We start from the raw sequence: 23,367 nt of genomic DNA on the forward strand, positions 1-23,367 counted from the left end.
CAACAAATGTCGAGTTCATGCAAGAATAGGACTGTCTGTGCCAGGCGTGCATGCACACTCCCCCTTCCTCCCTCCCTCCACGTCCAGTCATGCAGTAGCGACAGGGCTGTAAGTTCCAGGGTTAAAGTACCAGCTCAGCTGCTGAAGGCATGGAAAAGAGACGGGCAGGGTTATTGTGCATTGGAATACATAGAACGTCACCAAACTACCTCCAGGGACTGTCTCCAGCCACGCCTGTACCGCCTCATGGCGTACGGAGGGAAGGTCGGATGCTGAATTTAAAAAACAATAAATTGTAAGAAATAAAAATTAGACCATCAGTAAGTGTCTAAAACAGAAGAGTGACAAAGGGAAAATTTTCAGTAGCAAATACAGGAATAAAACCTATGAGATGTTAAACATGGTATTCCAGGCTTGGGATTTAAATCAAGATAACATGAATCTCCGGGGCCTAATCTTCCCTGAGGATCTGTAAGGTTAGAGGAAATATGGACAGCACAGTGAGAAAAACACTGCATCTGACTAGCAGGTTGGCACTGCTGTGCTCCACTTGACACTCTGCAGAGGAGAGAAACTAAGAGATGAAAGAGCTGAGCAGAGAGAGAGGGGCGGTTGTAACAGGCATCCCAGAACCTGTGCTGCCTGGGTACAAATGTCAGCAGATTAAGAGTGCCCAAAGCAGAATGAGAGGGTCTTCTGCGTACCATCAACACTATCCCAGGCTTCCACACCCAACCCTATCAACACTCACGGGCTCTCCAAACACCCTGTATCGCAGAATACATTTCAGCCAGGAACAAATTTGTCTGTTGAACTCAGGTTAAAAAATTTACATTGTATCCACAAGTACTTATTGGCAGCAATCCTTCAAAAAAACCAAACTGCTGATATGTCTGCACACAACTGTATTGTATGACAAAGTAATTGAAACAGCTAATCAATTGTTCAGGATTGCCCTAGTTTGCCCCAGTTCTAGAGGACTGAAAGGAAATACTGCTGCCTTTCCAAAGGAAGATGGAAAGACCACAAAGTCAATTTTGGAAGGATCATTTTTTGCTGACAGCTGTACCAATACACTATGGAAAAGCAGGAATTACAAAATACAAGTTAAAAGAACACAGCCTACTTCTGTGGTTGCAGTGGGAAGGAAACACACATCTCTTATTTGTAGGGAGGAGATGGCACACCAGAAAACTCCAATGTATTCTACTAACTGCAATTATAAGGATAGCAAAACTGATCTGGAACTGTGCATCAAGTTGGAACAGAATTAAAAAAAAAACAAACCCAAACATCTAGAACTACAAGGAAAAGACAATTATCTGGAATGGAGTATGATAAAGCAACATAAGGTAAAGCCCTAAGCTTTTTTTAGGGATCAGTCATTAACTTAATTTCACATTTGCTGTAAAAGACACCCCTTCCCACAGCACACTTACTCCCTCTGCAATTCTGGCGCAATGGTTAGAGACTCTTGAGAGAAGGCCACTACTCATTAACTGCATGATTAACTTTTACTAAGCTCAGGCTTCTGCACAGGTAAAGCACCTATGACATACTTACCTCAAGACACACTGTAATATAGCCTAGAATAGGTCAGCAGCGACTGCTAGAAGGTGCTTACAAGAGAGCTAGACCATCGGCATTTCCCCCCTCTGGAGTTTTCCTTTAAGTAACTGGCAATTCACAAAGGTCACACCTCACTTTAAAAAACAGATAATCCTGTCAAATCTTCAAAACAGGGAGTCAAAACCACCACTGATCAGATTTGCAAGCCCTTTGAACCCCATCCTTCGCTGCTAATACCAGATGCAGCTCTACACTTCGAACAGCAGCAGCAGAGAAACATGCTCAATACAGAAGCTGACTCTGTTCAATCTTTGCTGTAGTAGCTACACAACGTAGCCCTTCGGCTTCCCATAAAGAGGTGCAGAGTCCCCACTGCCAAAAGAGCACATCACAGCTTCCATTACTATCGCTAAATTCAGTTACAGAGGGCTGATTGCCAGCACTGTCAAGTCATGTGTGCAGTGAGGAAAAACGCTACAGAGTCAGAGCAGGCAGGCAAATGGGCCAGAAGTCGAACTACCACAGAGCTGAGAAAGCAGTCATTTTAAGTAGATGCTGACCTGAAAAGCAAAATAGTTAACAAAGTGTAATTTGAAAACAGTTCCTTTCAGTCACTGCTGCCCCTGCCGAAGTACACTGCTCTTGAAGGGTGCAGCAGCAACAGAGTTAAATAGCTGCAACTGTGATCCAGTAATTGATGGTGTGGGGCTTGGGGGAGATTACCTCTGGAGGTGGAGGACTTTGAGGTTGGCACCATTTTTTCCTCCTCCTCTTTTTCACGGATGTGAGTCCAGTGCACATCTGCCAGGATCTCCAGAGGATCAACCGGATTTACAATCTGCTGCAGTCTAAGGTTTCCAGCTAGCAGGAGGAGGGCATGGCATACGAGGTTGTAGGCAGGGTGTATGAAGGATAGGGAGGAAAAGATGGGAGAACAGTTGGAAAGGAAAGGTAACACATCATAGGAAAGGAAATAAGAAAAGAAGAAAATAAAATATTACTGGCTAACATCAGTTTGCAAGACAGACAGAAAAAGCTTAGTATTGTGTGTGCACGCATACACCCATACAGCACTCCTCATACTTCCCATCAAAGCTGAATAATGCCATTCCAAAGACAAAGAGATGCTATTAAAAACATCACTGTAGATTACATCTCTATTGCAAGCAGCTTCGCTGAAATGAAAGATATTCTCTGGGTGTCCAAGAATATGTGGTATGCGAATACCAATTTAGCAGAAATTTCCAGTTCCTTCAGCCTATTCATGACGATTATTGCCAAAGACATCTTGCTGTTAAAGGCAAGGGACAATCTGCATTGTAGTTTGATGCACCAAAAGGTCTTTCATTCCCTACTATTGGGTTAAGCACTCCTTTCTATGTTGGGTACATATCTCTTTGTGAATTAAATTACGCGATGGATCTCAGAGTTTCACATGTGGGTATGCACAGATGGGCACACAACTTACTTTAGCACTTAAAACACTACTTTGTTCAGTCCTACTCTTTTGTACTGACTTGTTCAAAGGGTAGATTTTTTTTCTGAAGAATACCATACTTTCGTCATGACTTAACAGGCCTCCACCTCCCCAGAAGGGACTTCCTGTCACACAAATGAATTTCTTTAAAAGAAATTGCATTACTCCTCAATTACCTCCCTACACAAAGCTCTGCTACTTATGGTGTGTGAAAGGGAACAATGGGCACCTAAAGCAACTGATAAGCAACTTGTTTCACTGCTGCAGAATACACACCTTGGAAGCATCTACCATGGTGAGTATTATATTCATAGACCCTGGTCTCTATTGCTATCTGCTATGGGACTATAGCTCAGGTTTTATTTACCCATAATAAAATAACTCATTCTACGGGGACAGGTGTTCAGCATCTGCAGGAGTGGTCTTCAAAAGCAAATGACTCATCCTGAAAGGAAAATACCCACTTACTTTCAAGAGTCAACTTTCACAAAAGCTGCATTACCACTGTGTGGGGCAAACCACTGTTTCAGCAGTTTATAACCTCACAAGCAGTTAGATTTTCATACGGTGCTCTAGTGTTTGAAGGAAATAAGAAACATCAGCGGCATTTAGAGGTTGCACTCATTACTTCCTGCTGTCTTGTTTTAACGAAGTTCCTCTCTCCTGGTCATGTTTTCCCCAGACACAACACAGTGTTTGGGATTTCCATTTCATGAATGACTATGTGTGAGATTTGGCACTAAAACTGCAGAAGAAACAGGAGAAGGATCTGCAGGAAGGACAGAATCACCGGCTGGTTAATGAAGGGGAAAATGGGTCAGACGCACAAACTCAAATGCAGAGTGGGATTCACAATTTGCCAAGTACTTAGCAGTTTTACATCTCTGTTGCCTCATCAGTTTTCATATCAATTAGCACAACCACATGGTCTACCAGAGCTACAGGACATCCTGCAGGGACAGGAACCTGGGCTTTTCTCACTCCGTACCAAAGCATTCGCATGCAGGTCCCAAGATGAGTAGAGTTAGCATTTGCATTGCCGCACAGAATTTTGTGTTAAAAGGTTTAGGTTTGCCAGCAATGGCTGAGAAGTGTGTAGTCACTCAGGCTTAGAAAGAGCAGGTCCCACACGATCTGCATGTTTAAAAATGGATTTCTCTGGGATTTTGACAAGCATAACATATACATCTTCAGTTACCCTGCAAGTCTCTATACAGAAGCCTGAGCCTGTCCTGATTAGGACATCAGATCTTCTCACCTTTTCTAGTAAATCAACAGCAGCACAGCCAGCCACGAAGGACTGTGGCTTGGCTAACAGGCAAACCTAACGTTTCCTTGAGGTCTAAATGCTTGAGAATTTCAAACAACACCTGGCATAGCCTTCCCTCAGGGCTGCCCGCTAAGCTTTGGAGGAAGCTGGACATGAATTGAGCTCACATGTGGAAAGGCAGCTTTCCCCTCCAGATCCACAGTAGCACCTACCAGCATTTCACCAACAGCAAACATTTTCAGGGTCAACTTTAATAGGATGAGAAGCCACCCACAAATCAGTTCCTTAGGAGCCAAGTCTAAAGCACACTAGCAACTGCAACTGGGGGAACTTCTTCAGTTATGCTCTTCAGCTGTCTTACTAACACTTCTCATTCCTACCATCAGAAGAGTTAAATTGGAAAAAATTATAACTGCTTCCCTTTTTTTTTTTTTTAAAAAAAAAAAAGTCAGAAGCTAAGCTATAGTTTTTACAACTATAAGCTGCAATATGCAGTTTGACAACTACATATGCCCTCTTACCTGCAGGAAGGCACTTGGATTTTCCTCTTATGTATCCTGGCTCTAATGAACCACATTGAGGGAATAAGGGATTAGCAAGCTATTAGGACCAAGTGCTTCAAAAAAACCAACCATCAGAAATAAACTGCAAGAGAATGCATCATGGAAAATAACACAACCAGTTAGACTGGAATGTCAGATTAATTTTATGCCCATTATACGACTGTTTGAAAAATCTTGAGGGATTGCCACAGCTTGATTAGCTTCCCCCCTAGACTCTCCCCACAGACACACACTCACAAAGGACAACAACAAAAAATGCAAGTTTGCTGACACAGGTAATCTAAAGGAAGTAGTTCTGATGTGTCCCATGTGCCTGAGATATTGCACAGGTGCAGCTAGTCTGTGTGTATGGAATAAATCTGAAACCCCTAAATACATGGGGGTCACTGTTCATGCACATTACAGTAGCAAATTGTCCAGGCTATCCAGATATCCTGAGGTACTTGGCAGCTTTATCTTTTTTCTAAAACTCATGGCAATGTCAGACCTGATATATGGTAGTTGGACCAGGAGATTAAAATAACAGCTACCAAATCAGTTTTCAGGGAGCTGGTAAAGCAATTAAACAAAACACAGAAACTTCTCATGTGGGACCTGCTCTTTAAAGCATTCACCCCTCCTCTGGGGAAATGGAAGTGCAGATGGTATGCGGGTACCTTTAAATGTACCCGTGTCCTCTTCATTTGAGAGATGTTGAAGCCAGAGGCCTTGCTGCAGCTCTCTCTCCCAAGGGCAATACTCCCCCTCTACAGCAGAGGGAACCACACATCCATATATAACACCAGACACCCGTGTACACACACAAGCGATGGAGAGAGAGAAAGAGAGAAAGAGAAAGGGCAGAATCAGAGAGAGAGACTGTCTGGAAATCTAGCAACTCCCCATACTCCCGCTGCTTTCAAAGTGCCTGACAGAAAAACTACTTGCATGAAACAACGTCCTCTCAAGAACGCCATGGTTTAGCAGTCTAAACACACAACATGCACGTTACCATTCTTTAAAAGCAATCTTGACTTCCACAGACTTCAGTTATGGACATACAGCTCCTGCGCTGAAGAAGTAGCCAAGCAGCCTGCTGAGCTCATCAACAAAACTGCCACTAAGACTCAAAAAACTGGACCTCTGCTTATATTAGGCAGCCAAAGACCTTTACGAAGAAGCTCTTTGGAGCCTACTAGTCTTCACAAAAAGGAAATGTGAGTAAAAAGACAAAGACAAGACCAGTGAGAAATTTGGCATGGTGGTGAAACACTGGAAACATGTCATTCTTAGCACAAACTTTGCATTTTGGTAACCAAGACAGACACAGGGGAAGGAGTCTTTCCCTAAGATTTTCCACAGAAATCCCTCAGAGCTATAATGGGAATCACGTGAACTCCCTGATTTCTCAAGGCCATCTTTTAACTATAGCGCACTACAAGCAGCTTCTGGGATGTCCTGATGACAGTTACAGGGCACTATCCCGTAGTGAGGCACTGCAAAACTGAAAACGCTGCCTCCACAATGCTTCCAGCTCTTGCTGCCAAAGAACAAAGGTCACATTCAAATCCAATTCCCAATAATAATAAAAAACAACAATAAAACAATACAGTGTCACAAAGCTGTGAATTGCACATGTTGGCATGGTGTATGGGAAGCATATTGTGTTGGTACTAGCGCTGTAACTGCCCTGTGGGCAATCCAGAACGATCCACCTAAAGCCTTCTTAGACAATAACTCCCTCAAAAATCAAAACAATAAAGAAATTAAAGAAGGGAGATTTTCCAAGGCAAATCTTCCTTATTTTGGATGGCAAATACTGTTTTCCCTGCTGTCTAGCAGAAAGGAAGGACAAATCAATCCATCTAACCTTCGCTTGACTCCTCGTCTTCCTCCTCTTCATCTTCCTCCTCCTCCTCCTCTTCTTTGTCCTCAATCTCATGATTTTCCTCAGCCTCAATCTCTTCTTCACTCTTTCCCTTCAGGAGGGCATGGATACGCACAGCCTCTTTCCATGGCACACCACCCAAGTCTGAAGGGGGTTGCTGAGGCAGCAGCAGTTCATCATCTTCGTCCTCATCTTCCTCCTCCATCTCAGACTCTGAACTACTGTAAAGGGTTTAGAAAAAATGATAAACAACAAATTAGTTACTGTTTCCTAGGTTAGTCTGAGATCACTGACAAGTTGTTTCAATACACACAAGCCTAAAACGTATGATGGAAACCAAAATACAGATTTTCTGCTTTTAGTATTCCATAGGCATTTTAGTGACAGCATCGCATGTGGGCTGCAGTACAGTCCTTGCCCTGCTTCTTTTAAAGGTGAAGCAGCAGAGAAGTGCCTGTGAAACAAAGTTCAAATATCTGTTGCAGCATTAATTGTTACAGTTTGTGACAGTTAAATACCACAGAAATTACTTTCTTCATATCACATTGCTTTGAATAAATCAGTGCAAGAGTTCTTAGCAGTGTCAGAATGCAGAAGGTCATGTCTTTTGATAATGGTAGCTACTGCTAGCTTTTTGGATAGCTAAGATGATTTTGGCACTTGCTGGGTGAAGCACAGAAGGCTTTGGGAGCAGAAAGACACACACACAACACAACCATCAGGCCAAAGGATACAGAGTATGAACTAAGGGGAGGTGGAGCAAACAAATACACAATTCCTCACTTTTCTACATCATAGACAGAAGTATAATATGTATCCCATTAAGTACACAGTGTACATAGTGGCAAGAAACTGCAGGAAGCAGTGCAAGGATAATTACAATAATGAGCTTATTATTCTCACAGCAAAGTCTAAAACATGCAAAACATTAAATCATTAGCGCTTTTTCGTACACAACTCTGTTCAGTTCTAACAGTTCCTCAATATAAGCAGCAGGGGCAAGAAACATAACCGCCTATACAATGACATTTAATTACATGATGGACTACCTAGAGGTACTGAGGAGGAAAACAGTTGCATTTGTCCTTGGAAAATTAATGTGAAGTACAGCACATTCAGAGAACATATCTGTGGGGTGAAAAGGTCCTCTTCTTTTGCTTTTCCTTTAAAGAACATTGTCTTATAAGAACTGCATTTAGTAGAGCAGAAGTTGGATGCTTCCCATATAAATCTTAAAGGGTCCAAACTCATCTGGATTGAAGGAGAAAACTGTACTTGAATGGTAAAATTTGGGTGAATCATCTGAAAACAGTACTCCACTTCTGCTGCTTCCTTATGAGAGCTATCGCCATTGTTAACAGCCTTTGGCAGAATCCATTCCATACAGACAATGAGAGAAAACTGACAAGTTTAAAATAATGAAGTTTAAATTTCATGTAGTTCTATAAAATATAACTTGTACAGTTGTAATTCTGTTTCCCATACACAGGTTTTATCACAGTATGTGACAAACTGGCAGTTAAAAACCAGATATATGGCAGCACTCTTTCTTTTATATTGCAGATAAACATATGCAGGTGCAGAATTTGAAATTAGTCTAACACTACACAAACCTATCAGATTTAAATAACTTTATTCACCTACTTGTCTGAACAGTTATTTTTGACAGCAAAGCTACTAAGGAAAACACCACCTTTTTCATGCCTGATTGTCATGTTACTTCTGTCCATAAGCTCTTAAATTCTTCTCACTGTTCTGCATATATATAACATTACTTTGCTCAAATTACAACCCACTTTTTCACAACATAAAACAAATTCTTATTTTTAACAGGTTGCCTGGTCTTCACATGCTAAATACTGAACACAGACACTGTTGCGTGCCATGGCCTTGGTGCATATTCCAGGAGACTGAAGCATATTGCAAAGACTTTATGCAGATATTGTCACAGAGATAAAAAGCGATGCTCTCCTCCTCTCTTTTTAACTTTCACACCCTTTGGTATGAAAATAAACCTGACAGGTGCTGCATGCTGGGGTTTTCGTGTGCTGTCAATAGGGTTTACTGCTGCTAAACTGTTGCCATGACCGCTGAATGGGACAAGCTGCTGCTCTTCAACCAGCCGGCTTATCGCATGTAATATTGACGACATTAAATTCTTTACTACAGAGCTCACTTTACCTTCTTTGGCTTTTATTTATAACTTGTTTTTTGTTTGACCTTTGAACACTGAGAAATGAGAAGCTGAAAGACAGCAGTGAGGTGGCCTGGTATAGTGGGCATTTCTTCAGCATGGCAACTCTGTGTTAATTCAACAGCTGAAACTTTTTTCTATAAAGCAGAGATCAAAGACCAAAGTAGGTTTCTTTATAGAAACTGTATAGGCAGTGATAAAGGTGTATCTACACAGATTTAGCACTGAGGAACCAAAACCTACACTGTGGAAGTGAACCTCTTCTCTTCCCTTGCCATACAGCCCCATACAGCACAAGCTGTACTACGACACTCCCTTGAAAGGCCACAGGGTATTGTCCCAAAACTGCAGAAAACATACGGGGAGTTACTGCAAGTCAAAGGTGATGAATAAGGGATCTAAAGGGTTTTCCGCCTCTCAAAACTGTGTGGTCAGGGTTTGGTTACTTACGTGATTGTTTTTCTTGTTGAAACTTAAACAAGATTAACTCTCTTTTGAGAAAATATAATTTGAATACTGTTTGCTGTAAACTTTCTCTGCAGTGTGCATACTCCTAAGTGTGCACATGATGGGAAGCTGCGCACCAAAACACATGGTCTCTGCTTGATTTAGAACTAACACCTTGGTGAACCCTGAAGCCAAATCCATCACTCCAGAAGACATGGAGGGAGGGAACACAGAGTTCCCTGTTTCCTCTGCCGGGTCCTAAACCCTCCAGCACTGTACCAAGACAGTGAAGATGATCTTTGGGGTTTGGTTGGCTTGTTTTGTTGCTGAAAAAATGGTCAGGGTTTTTCCCTTTTTTTTTTTCCTTTTGGTCTTTCTGTGACACATCATGGAGTGTGTAAAGCTGAACAGAGGATATCCAGTAGCTACATCGTCTAGAAAATTTTCTCTGAAGTGTGGCCTGCATAGCCTTATCGATGCTCTGAGTAAATTGCTTGCTGTATTTGTGTTTGGGACAGAAATTTTTCCAGGTCAAACTGACAGGAAACGTGATGTGTTTTCTCTTTCCTCTCTATCACAGTGTCAATTGCCCACTAAACACTGTTTTTCATACGCAAAATTATACAATTCAATCTATTAAAGACAGAGACAATACAGATGTATGTAGGACAAAGGGAGCTAACTGTAACACCCTGCAAGAGGAAATCAAACTCACTAACCCAACGGTGTACTGCCCTCAGACTCCACAACTCTGCAAAACACCTCTTGTAGATGACCAACAGCTTCATGTCAAAATGCCAAAACTCCACTTCTTTTAAGTAACTCTTCTCCTTTGGAAGACTTCTGCCATTTATTGAATGGGCTTACTGTATCTTGATTTACTGAAATAACTTGAATAATAACTCTCCATACTTGTAAATCTTGTTTTAGTGCTAGAAACACAAAGGACTAAAAACTCCTCAATATCATTAATGCCTATATTGTCACAGTTAATGTAATACCTAGCCCCGAGCAGGGAGCTAAAGGAAGGATGAGTGAAGCAAACAGAGTCTGCATCTTCTGCAAATAGTCCTGAGATTATTCAATCAGCACCACATGACAAAGTACTATCTTCGACAGAAATTAATGTTAAGAAATTAATAAAAAAGTAATATTTAGGTTTCAGAGAAAGCACTTGTACAAGACAGTGGTAATTGCCAGGCGCTTACATGAAAGCCACAACTTCATTAGTCCACATAAACGCACACTCTTTGTCAAGGCTGAGTTCAGGCTACTAAAAGCTACTCCTTTCTAGATGTTGCATCTTCAAACTTGGCTTACCAGATAAATAACTAACATTCTGTTATTTATCTGTAATAATTTACAGATCATCTGTAATATCTGTAAATTATCTGTAATAATTCTGTAATACATTAATCCTGTAAACATTTTAATGAACATCTTCATTCCTGCATTCTTCACCACACCAATGCAATTCAATTCAATGTGTATAAATGTAGTATGGAATTTCTCATACAGTCCTATACCTGTAGGTAATGCATACAGAGAACACGTCTGCGGGACCTAAATCTCAGGAAACCTGTAACAACACTTTCTGAGTTTATTTCAAGATGACTACTAGACAGGCTGAGAGCTGAAAAGGTAAGGGTTGTTACTGCTACAAAGAAAAGCAGATCATTAGAAACTATATTAAGACTTTAAGACTCTACAAAAAGTGTGCGATTGACTACAAAGTTCACAAGCATTCTTCAGCAAGTGCTTTCTCTCAATGACTCTTGCAACTATTTCCAGTAGCTCTACCTGTATATATTTGAATACTGGTGTGCTTATACATCATTCTGCAGATAAAGACAAATTTGTGAAGGTACAGCATGTTTTTCAGCAACTGTAACTATTGCTTCAAATTAATCTCTCTCAGGCATTGCATCAGCATCCGGTTGGGATTACACGTGTCAAGCTTCAATCTTTAAACCAAAAGTCGTTTTGAATTGTAATGCAAAACATACAGAAGGGAATGTAACTTTGGAACACCCTCCCATTTGAATCTACGTTCTGTTTGCTCAAATGAGTCATCTGCCCTTGATACAATTAAAAAAAAATAAATGAAAACATCCTTTCCAACTTAGGACTGAATTTCATGGTTTTATGGTACTACACGTGTCTTCTAAGAATGGCAGTAAGCTATTTAGAATAATAGAAACTACAAGATAAAAATACCTGTGTACATTTGCAGAACATTTGCAACACATTCAACAACTTTAGAAAGGGCAACCTGGTAAATAATAGGTTAAAAAAGCTAAGGGAAAAGTAGGCAAAAGTCTGTTGGGATGGTTATAAAAAAGCTTATGGACAATGTGTGCTAACCTGCTGGGCACATCCTCTTCCGTTCCTTTGTCCAACACACTGCTCAGGTTATGCTCTGCTAGCGTCTCTTCAGGAACCTCTTCCAGTTCTTCTTCCCGCTGCAGCGACAGTCGGTAGTTCTCCAGCTCAATCCGCTCCGGTGTGCCACGCAGACGCTTAGCAAGGCTGGGCTCCTCCAGCCCATTTATATTAGAACCTAAAGAATAAGCCAGCGAATAAACAATAAATTCAGCAGTCAGAACTGTACATTTTTAAGAAAATTGAGCAATTGGGAGAAAAAGGGCATGAGGCAGAGGGAGGTAAATAAAGCGAGAGAATACCTTATGTCATTATCCTGTTCACCACTACTGGCAGAACCTGCTGGGGAGCCAGACTGCAAAAGGGAATCTTACTGGTTTTGGCTAATAGATGCTTAAAAGAATGTTAAATGTCCTAGTTGAGAGAGGAAATAGGGACATTTTAGCTGGAAAACTACAACTGCAATGAATTCTGTGTAGTAGGTACTGGGGAAGGCCTGGCCACAGACTGGATATATTCTATAAGAAATAGTAGGAATGCTATGGGGCAATCCTGCAGCGTGTTAAAATTGTTACCAGTCAAGGTAAGTCTACAGAGCTAGGGAGCAAGAAAATACTACTACTAAAAGATGAGGGACGGAGGGAATGAAAAAGACCCACTTGGAATAAGTTTTAAAACTTTTTATAGACTTGAATTAACTTCTTTTTCATCAGAGTTTGTGATTAAAAAAACCACAGGGAAAAATCTAGGTGAGATGTCTGCAAGAACAAATCCTATGAATCCCAGAAAATTGCAAGGACATGTGAACCAGGCAGTTGGAGAAAAGTATACAGCAGCTGTATATACTGTGGCACTCGAACTAAATTCCAACCTGCATTCATCCGTTTCCTTTTAAAATTGGAGTATTTTAGCTTAAGTACCATGCCACTGTTTACCCTTCCCCAGCTTACTATTTACAGAGCCCAATCTTTCCTAGCTTCTGTTTCGCTTTGCTAAACAAGCCAAGCCTTCCTCTCATGAGATAAGCTCTTCAGTGCGTTGATCATCCTCTAGGTCTCTGCACCTGTCCCAGTTCGGATTAATCTTTCCAGAACCTGCGTGATTAGAATTGAACACAGCTTTCCAGATGAGGCCTTATCAGCGTAACATACAACCCTGCCAGAAATCTTTCATCTGATACACACTCAGAACACACTTGCCTATTTATATGCCACATAATACTGGTGGCTTTTATTTACTGACTGATATTCAGATCTTTCTCCTTCTTTGCTTTCAACTGATAAGCACCTTGTTGGTAGCCAAAATTCTCAACACTTTCTTAGTGCATGACCTGGTACTTTCTACTATTACATTTCTATTTTTAGTGTTACAGTCTGCGACATTTTGCAGTTCTTAGTGTATGATGTGCCTATCCTCCTCTGCATTGATGAGAGTTTGAAATGTTGCCTCAGCAATGAATTTCATTAGCAGTTTTTTCCCTCTTGTTTTGCCAGTAACCTTAGTGAAAGTATTACAAAGACCAGTTCCCAGATCATTTTTTGTGAAGCTCCAGTCTGTAGGTGACATCCAACCCCATTATTTCCTTTTTTCAATAAAACATCTAATCTCTCATTTAAGTCAATGTCTTAGCTACTTGACACTTCATGTACTACTCCCTTATTTTATCCAGTTCCAATAATTATTTCCATCTGGCAGCCCTCAGGTGCCTTACTGAAGTCCAGACTGTTCAAATGCACTACATTTACCCTATGGAGGTAATCAGTTACTTCGTCGACAAAAGCTGTCAAGCTAGTCTGGCATAGTCTTTGGTGAATGTTTTATACCACTTACCTGCATAAGGTCAAAGGACTTCACCTGCAGGACTAGCAGTCTTTAGTTATTCCTTCAAAGGTGTTTTATCTACTGTTTAGATTAATTGTACTTGTTCAGATCACTTTTTTTTTTTTCCTTTTCAATTGTTCATCTGCAAGTCATACTTCTGTCACCCAGTGGTCACATAGTATTACCCTGAATTAGATAGTCAAGGTACATCAGGATAGCTTGATTTAAATCACAAATTATTACCACAAAGCTCACAATTTCATTGTACAATTTTTCCACTCTTCTGAGACGAAGACTATTTGGTCGAATTTTAATTTGACTCATTACAGGACAGTAATATTTAAATTTTGCTTCCAGCTTCATTGGGTTCATTTCCATTTCCAAATTTTACCACACACTGACTTCTTTTGCTCCCATGTCCAGTGCCATTGTCCCAATTGAAACTGGAGACCAAGTATTCAGTTCATTGACTGACTATATGTAAAATTTCATTTTATGTCAGCCCCATCTTCACTATGGACCCACTTCTGCTTTCCCTTACCTTGCTTTTACTTACATGCTTAAGGAATACAGCTGTTTGCTTTACTTTCCTTTACAAATGTCTAACCCAGCATGAGCTTTGGCAATGTTTACTTTATCCTTACACTTTTTGACCTCTGAGACAGTTTTTGTTTTCTTTCTCCATCCTTTGTAGTTTCTCAGTTTATTTCTAAGAGTCTTTTTTTCAGGGCAGTTACTCACTCAGTACCATCTTAGTCTTATGCACAAAACTACACAGGCCTTGCCATAATTAATGGCATTAATTTCCAACCCCTCTCCAGAAAGATAAAATCTCATAAAGACAACCACCAGGAGTGGTTTTCTCTTTTCTTCTAGTGTTATCGAACACTTCTATGATGCGGGCAAGTGGCTGCTGTGCCCTTGGCTTGAACTATAGGGCTTCTTTATGGTACAAACTACAGAAGCTTGCTCAGGTGGCAGGCAGGAATACTACCTTGCATTTCCAGGGATATCGTGGTCTCTGCCATTTCCTGCTGCTAAGCCTTACATTGTGTTAGTATTTTCAAAGTTCAGTGGAACTGGACTGCTTTTTCAGGTGGGATTCATGGTTCATTTCATCCTGTCTAGATGGTGATACAACCTCAGCCAAATCTATTTATGTAATCTGTGTTACATTCCCCAAGCCTGAGTTCACAGTAACAGGGGAACTGACCTGGAATATTGCTCCACCACTTCTGGCTGATAGTAAAAAAGAAAGGACTCTGGGTAATGCAAGAACACCAAGGTGAGGGAAAACAAAGAAGGAATATACTAAAAATCATCATAAAACAAGAGTCCTACTTGGAACTCTTTTATACACAACAGAGCCATCAGCTAGGCTCAGCTACTTCAACAGAAATATCCTTTCACAAGCCGTTTTTAACTTGTTCCGATGCACAAGCTCAACATCGCTGCAAAGCCCACAAACAGAAAAAAATGATGAAAACAAGAAGACCAAGAACTCATCTGACATTATTTCACTCCTCTTGTTTTCTAAATCTTAAGGGTTTTTTGTCAGCCTTTTCAAAGTAAAACTAAAAAAGAAATATAAAATCATTTCATATAATTAAATTACATGAATGAAGTATTAAGAAAATAAGACTGCTCGTTTCAATGCTGTAATATCTAGGGTATGGAGAAAGACTGTCAGCAATCACTCTAAGGCAAAAGAGGACTGAAAATCAAGCTGACAGCTGTTTATATGCATTTCCTGAACATATATGATCTTTTGGGTATGTTTTCCAAAATACAAATCATCACTGCCCTTCTCATTATGAAAGCCCAGTATAACTGGTACATCAAGAATCAAACCAATTTATCACAGTGCAAACTTTAAGTGGGAGCGACTCGATGCAACTGAATTAAAAAACCTGAAAAGATGGAAAATCTGCCTAAACTTTCATGCAAAAGGACGTGTGATGTGGTCAAGTCAAGACGTTCTGCGAGCTTGACAAGCACTCTTGTGCCTCAAAATCTCAGGGACATTCCCAGCACTTTAATTAATTTATATATTCATACATTTGAGATGCAGGATTGGTCACATCCCTCCACTTCACTCTGCAAAGGAACAGCTCTACTTCAGCGAAAGAGATACAGAAACTCAACTTTTACCAGCTGCAGCAAGGGATTGCTAGGATTTTGCTCTATACAGACCATTTGGTCTACTTGGTCTGTTGTTTTTGTTTCTAAAAGGTCCTGCGAAGACCTAGCACTGGAGTAGGAGAAATGCAACTGATAACCAGCTTTCTGCATCACAAAGCCATCAAATATCAGAAGGGAAAGGGACCAAACTGTGACATACACATTTCGTTAACATGATCAGATGATTAACTATTTGTATTATGCTATAAAGTTCACACCAATTCATTTGAAGCTACAAATAAGAAACTGTAAATAGGGACAAGGAAATTTGAAGCCTTCCTGCCCTTATTTCCTCCATATACATATGGTGCAGTTCTTGTAGATGCTAAAGCTTATTCTCTAATGTTTCTCTGGAGGGGAAAGGTGCCTCTCAAATCATTATGTTGTATTGCCCAGACTGTTTTGGGGCTTGCTGGTGGGAAATAGCTGTGGAGTGCTCTCATTATCCATTACCTGACATTCTACCTCGTCAGTGCATCTGAGCCAAAAGTCAGCAACCAGTCACAACTGAAAGAAACAGGGCTGAAGAGGCTGTGTTTGCCAGAAAAAAAGCTATGTTACTACCCAGAGATGGGAGTTACCTGAAAGCCAAGAGCAGCTTCTCATGCAATCAACTGACCAGCTAAAAATCCACAAACAACATCCAAAATAGGATGTTTTAAAATCTGATTACTTTGGAAGAGTCAGTGGGCCATGAACATTACATAGATCATCTGAAGGGAACTGTTTCTTCTTAAGAGGACAGGCTGCTTAGCTGTTGCATGAAAGCTGCCAGAGTCCTTTATTTATCTCAGCCTTGACACAGCCTCCCTCCTGTAAAGATAATCATATGATCAGAGATAACATTCCTACGCTGAACTGCTCCTTGCCTGCATTGATGTGTCCTATTCCAAAAACTCTGGCAATTACTGGAAGGTTTGAGAAACTCCTCTTGAGAAAGGATCCCATCTCCATTTTCTCCCAGTACTACCTTGCTCTGTAAAATCTACACATTATTCTCATGAGCTAGATGAAATCTTGCCAAGCTTACTCCCTGACATAACATTTGCTAAAAATGCAGGAGAAAACTGTGAATCTGAGAACAATGAATTCTTCCCAAAGGGCAATCACCTGCCTGTTTCATTAGAATGTATTTTTACTAGTCATGCAGTACCTCTAGACTTCCTTTTCTAGTAAAATCTGTTAAGACTGCAAGCTAAGTTACATGTCATCTCTTGTGAAGTGTGGGTCCAGTATTTTGCACAGACTCAGCTTTAGCCTTGGGGAGTTACAGAAATTCAAGTAGTGGAGTCTACTGTGAAACACATGCAAAAGCGGGAAGGAATTAATACATTTCTCAGGAAAATCATTCTGGATTTCTCTGATCTTGTGCTTTTATGATAACGTGAAACACTGTACCTTCTTTGTACACTCATCTTTTCCAAACTCTTCAATTACTTCTATCGCCACACAATTGTTTGAGAATGCAACTATGCCAGATAAAACAACTCCTATAGAAACAGCAGCACATTGTATATGACAAAGTACAGGTATGGAAGATGGGAACTTTTCTGTGGGAGTTTAAAAGTGATGCAATTTGGTGAGCCAGCCAGGAGAACTCTCCACCAGTGCTGGAATCCAGGGGCCTGAGTCAGAAATTCTCAAAGTCCTCAGATTCTGTTGCCATTCATTTCTAAGAAATATCTTTTGGGGTACTGTTTCTGAAGTGTGCTTGGAGTTCAGCAAATGTTATCACTGAGGTATAGAGAAGGTGGCAAACGAGATCCAGCGGCATTTTTTGGCTTCTCATTTTCCATTTGTGTTAATGTCAGATGGAGTTTCATTTTTCCCCCAGAAGTTTCACCTTCACTCACCTCAGTTCTATTAACTGCTGCTTTGTATTCCAACTCCACTTCTCATCCAAGGGCCTCAAAATGTTTTACAAGCATTAGCATATTAAAACAAACCTATTTTGCAAGTAGGTAAGTACCGTAGAGGCATTGCACAAGTCCAGACACAGAGATTAAATACCAGCAAGGCAATCTCACAACAGACTAGCAGCAGTGCCACAAAGAGGATCCAGACAGAATGCCCAGCTCCAATCCCCTCCCAACTTCACTTTAAGTCAAACCAAAACATTTTGAAATAAGAAACTAAAATATGTTGCATTTTAGTTGTAATGATTACAGGGTTTACACGAGCAGGCTGAACAACAGCACCTCCTACGAGATGTTCACTGTGCTCAGCACAGTGTGTACAAAAAAAATATCTTAGTATCAATGCCTCTTGTTGGATGCTGCACATATTGAAATGATAAGTCAGTTAAGACATTCCCTTTAAATAAGTGCAACTGATTTCTTCTGAGACATAGCCAGAAATACTTTCCTTAATCCTCTCCAAAATTAGTATCTAACCACTGTTAAAAATTTTTGTACATGAAACATGTAGATGGCAACCATAAACTGACCTGCAGAAGCATGTTAAATGGAACGGATTTTTTAAGGGTTGGGAAGAAGTTTCAAGTTTTAAATCTAGATCCATCCACCCTTCAAAATTTATCTTTGCTTTTAAGAAATGTCTTCAGGAAACCACTGGAAAGAGCCCAGCCAGTCTGCTAAATTCTTGTCACTGCTTGCCCATCACACAGCCTCACATCACATACTGCAGAAATGCACATACCCTGGTAGGATCCCCCTGAAACTTGATAAGCATATCCTCAGAGCCAAAAGGGGTAATACAACACGTGCTCAAATAGAAACAAGAATGATTTATTCAAATATAAATACTTAATAGTCATGAAATGTCAATGTTATTTTGATATAATGCTTCAACTTTCTTTCTTACTATCCTAGTGTATTCCCAAGCTCTCAGGAAGCCTCAATTACTCAGCTGTATTAAGAAGCCATCAAATCTTGAATTTTCTGATGTCTGCATTTCCAGTTTGATCCATAACACGATCTGCTAAATATAAAAGCCCTGAATTCAAAGAGGATAGTATGATAAGAAAAACAAAGTCTACTCGTAAGCAAGATATCCAGAATGGCCACACACAGGGTTCAAAATGAGCTCAAACCTGAAGATGGCCTTACTGAAGTTCTTCTGTAATACACACATATCAATAAACATTAACTAAGCTTTCCACAAGATAGATATACTCTACTGAGTCAAAGCTCTTGGAGTTAGTAAGGGAATTGTACACATATATACTGTCTTAACACAGGTTGGACTTGGTCAGTACAACTGTCCTTGACCTGATATTTAAAATCTAGGGAACTAAGGAGCAGACACAGAGCAGAACGGCAGCTCTTTCTACCCTACCAGAAGAAAAAGGGTTTTGCCACTGAGCAACCAACATGCTTGAGATCTCTACTACCGTGTCAAGGCCATCCTCAGACTGTCAGTCTTCCTGCAATTCTTCCTAGTAAATCAGGAACCTAAACTTAAAAATGAGGGGACTAAGCTGCACAGACAGAAAGGTGTTTTATCTAAATATCCTCTGATGCAGAAGTACCCAGCAGAGTTACTAAACAACCAACACGACCTCCAGTGCTAACTAAATTTTACAGCATTACTCAATTCAACAGCACACAGCACATGAAATAAAAACCACTGAGATTCCTGTATATATCCACTGGTTCCCTAAGCAGTAAGGAGCAGGGAGGCTCCCAAGCACACACCCCCACCACCCCCATTATAATGTGTATGGGAATAACTGACAGCTAAAATATTCAAGGGATGCTGAAATAGATACCCCAGAAACAACCATACGAGATACAAGTCCTCCTCCTTACATTCCAGTCTCCACCTACAATTAAGTTCCTCACATCTCAAATGTCAGTAAACGTGGAAGTCCCTTCTCTTCATAACTACGAAAGTGAACTGGACTGACTACTGAATGAAATTAGTAACCTATATGTTTATCTTACAGGTCTTACAATGTTTTCCCCTACCCACACACTATTTTGGTTAAAACAGACTTCCAGAATTGCCAAAACAGATACTGAGAAAACACTGCTTCCTACAGCACCTGTAGGGCAAGGCCTAGCAATAGCTGCCAATTTGATTGATCTGACCTTTCTTTGTTTTAGTGGAAGCAAACAGAAGGAAATATAATTAACCGGTTTTATTTCAAGGTTATCTGTAATTTATATTTATGTCTTGAAAACAAAATTCATCTGCAATTTATACTATGAAATTATGTTTAAGGAAGTGGCTTTCATATGCGGATGCATGAATTAGCAGTATTACATAATGGAAGTTCAGTATATGGTTTTGTAATACAGAAAAGTTTGTCTTCATTACAGCAGAGATAAATCGGTACAGAGGTATAGAATAATTCTGGAATATAGCTATTTTTGACTCCTGGAAAGAGTCCAGTGTTGTAGCTCGTGGGTGGAGAAAAGAAACAGGGAAAAGGAGGTATTAGGTCACCTAATCCAAGCCCCAGGGAACACTGCTAAGCTTGATTCCTCTTAGTTCATCTTTTCTGGCAGAAAATCTTAACATTTGTACAGATTTCACTTTTACTGCTTGCTGCCCAAACAGGTTTCCAATACTAGACATATATAAACCCTACATCAGCTTACACCAAGTCTGTTAGTTATTAGTGTGTCTATTACTCAGGAGTATTGCTAAGTCAGTAACATATTACCAATCATTTTCCATTTTGTTGGTAACATTTAAAATGCCTGAGCTCTCTCCAGTGTTTTGATCAGCTCTATCATGACTTGCCTGGCCTCGTTTCCATTTCCTGAAAGATGCGGAGTGTGGGAAGGCTGAAGAGCACTGAGGGATAATCGGGCTAAAGATAACATTACTTTGCAGGTGTAAATTTTGTCCTGGAAGCTATTAAAGGTATGTTACCTCAAAGGACCATCTGGGATGAGGCACATCCAGAGAGAAAACGGAAAGAAGAGGAAGGCCACGCTAGTTTTAAAATCATTATGACCTTGGCTCATAAGGTTTTCCTCCTTTTTAAGAGAAATACTCCTTTGTTTTGTTAACTAACTTGGAAATTAATATTTAAGAGTGATTGTCTAAGTTATAATCCAAACAGTGATCCCTTTCATGTGGTTATCCTCCCTAGTACGTAAGCCTTCATATAGTTTACACATAGTGGCATCTATTTCTTGTCACTTGTACGTAGCAGCCCTCTGGAACTTCTCATTTCACCGGGAGGGATCAGGCAGGTGATTCCCAGCATGCAAATAACACAAAGCTGAAGGAAGGACATTTCCATCTAAAAGTAATAGAGGTATCTATCAATACAAATATTGCCTACTTTTTATAAAAACTGGTACTTCCAGTTCTACCTTTGATGTCTTGATCAATAAAGAACAACCCATCAGGAAGTAAAAATTTTGTCATACATTACAGAAGTGTAGAATTTCAAAAGTTTTATGTTTCCCGTTCAAATTGTGATCAGATTCAAACCACGGCTTTCAAATGGGTATCTTCTTTCAACTACTGAGCTAATAACCACTATCTCTTCTGTTGCAATCTACTACTGATTTCCATAATTACTGGAACTCAGAATATATTTAGATACTAACCATGTCCTTACTTAATTTCTTATGTCAAGATTATGAAGTGCTGCAAATGGAACAGGCTGAAATCTGAGGCTGGGAGTTACAGGAAAACATACTGGGGAATATCTGCCCTAAGTAAAAGTTCCATATACTCCAAAAAAGCATCAACATTTGCTCCCTCATCCTCTTGCACACTTTTCTACTATCTACATTTATCCCACATACTCTTGCATAACTTACAAAGCAACTGAATATTCAAAGCAATCCAAAGCTTCACAGCTTAGTGGGATTTTTTCTGAAACTAGGAAAATTCTTGTATATAGTTACACAGCCAGGTATATTCAAAATCTGCCCCAGTTCTGGAAAGAAAGCTTCAAAAAGACACATTACTGATTAAAGATAACTTACACATCAGTTCTGATGTTTTAAATCACCGAGTTACCAAAGCCTGAAAGTATTTGAAACATCTCTTGGGTAAAAAGGTCCTATTTTTAACCACTTCTACCCGCAAGCCATCAGATAAACCTCTGTAACAGCAGAAAGGTCAGCTATAAAATTTTCCTAAAAAAGAAAACACAGCCTTCTGGGATGACAGCAAACATGAGAAATGTCAGACTAAACATACATTTTTGAGAGAAGATGTAAGCAACTAAACAGAGCATAGAAGTGCCATCTCATGCTTAAGAAGCATCTGCCCAGTTTTGTTTAGAAAGCCAAAGCAAAACTCTACATCGTCAGGATCAGCTCAGCAACCACTGCTCCACCTTCCTTCATAAATACACTTCATAGAAGCAGGAGAACAGGTTCGATGTTGACTCTTGGCTATCTATTCTTTCCCTTCAGATTATTTCCATTTGTTTTGTTGTTTGTTTCAGGTTTTGGTGTGGGGGGGTTGTGGTTTTTCTGGTGGTTTTTGTTAAGTTTCATTTTATGCCCTTGCTTCTCCTCATAGTTTGAGATGCATTACCAATGACATGCCTTAATATATTATCCTGCTGATCACAAGCAGGTGGTAAAACTATCACTGGCTTGCTTTAATTGGTATAAGGTGAACAGACATTTACTCATTCATTTTATTATTTTTAAAGTACCTTACAGTTTCTCATCACTATTACAGAACGTTAGAGGAAAAGATCTGTATGAAAGTTACTCTGCTGTCATACCAGATGAATTGTAATATGTCCAAAATTTAAAATAACTAGTAGACAGCAGGCTTTCTACACTACCATAGTGATGCATGTTGCAAAGGAGATGGTCTAAGCCAACATGCTTCTCGGCAAAACTGCTACCAAAATGTATCTGATGAAGCAAGCTGATTTGGGATGTATGGTGGAAAACATCCTAAATACTCCCAAAACCTCAAATCTTAGAATGAAGTTTCCAGACCCCTGTAAAAGCTAATTCAGTCCATCTTCAGTGGAAGTCACCTGTTTTCTGTGGAACCAAAACATGCCCACAGACTTTTGTGCATTTGTGAATGGCTCAGTACCTCAAAGCTTTAAAGTGATTTACATACAAAATTATGATACCTTGTTCTTAAAATTTATCTTTAATATATTACTGTTTATAAAATGAATTTCAGTACTTCGATTTCAGTTCTAGGATAAATAGTTGGATGTTTGTAAGCAGCCATAAGATTTTCTGTGGATAATTTCTTTTTGAGGGTGTTAACTGCAAAAAAGTACATGATACCTCACTTCCTCTAGGATGAAGACAATATTTAATCTGTTCACCAAGTTCTGCAAGTCCTAAATAATATTAAGAGACCCTCAGAAGTGACAGATGCAATGGAAGGACACATCTGTATAATTCAAGATTCCAGGACAGCATATTCAGAAAAATCAATACACTCTCCTTACAGAACTACAGGCAAAGAAAAAGAAGCACGTAAGGTCAGAAAGAACATGGCCCAGCCCAAACTGTCTACTTTTCTTCCTGACGTTCAGGTCAGTTTATTTGCACAACAATGGTTAAAAAGAATGATATTTGATAGAGTGTGCTATTTGGGGCTTTATTTACAGAATCAAGTTTCCTCTACAATAAATCATTTTAAAGTAAGTATCTTAGGCTGGACTGGGAGAGAGGAAGA

The 23,367-nt window shown here is 39.9% G+C and overlaps 1 protein-coding gene across 18 annotated transcripts in view; it reads right to left on the reverse strand.

The window, feature by feature from the left end:
- Positions 1 to 23,367, reverse strand: part of MICAL3 (microtubule associated monooxygenase, calponin and LIM domain containing 3) — a 161,673-nt gene that overhangs the window by 37,885 nt on the left and 100,421 nt on the right. For 12 of the 18 annotated variants that reach the window (XM_055807539.1, XM_027782826.2, XM_027782827.2 and 9 more), the window contains 4 exons: positions 11,752 to 11,947; positions 6,729 to 6,967; positions 2,293 to 2,430; positions 210 to 272 (listed from right to left, as the gene is read on the reverse strand). In XM_055807539.1, the coding sequence (XP_055663514.1) occupies positions 210 to 272; positions 2,293 to 2,430; positions 6,729 to 6,967; positions 11,752 to 11,947 (636 nt within the window). Of the gene's footprint in view, positions 1 to 209; positions 273 to 2,292; positions 2,431 to 5,535; positions 5,626 to 6,728; positions 6,968 to 11,751; positions 11,948 to 23,367 lie in introns of all 18 variants that reach the window. The other 6 variants (XM_027782838.2, XM_027782830.2, XM_027782841.2 and 3 more) reach the window with 4 other exon arrangements.

This window comes from Falco peregrinus, chromosome 6 (genome assembly GCF_023634155.1).
Source record: "Falco peregrinus isolate bFalPer1 chromosome 6, bFalPer1.pri, whole genome shotgun sequence".
Classification (NCBI taxonomy): Eukaryota; Metazoa; Chordata; class Aves; order Falconiformes; family Falconidae; genus Falco; species Falco peregrinus.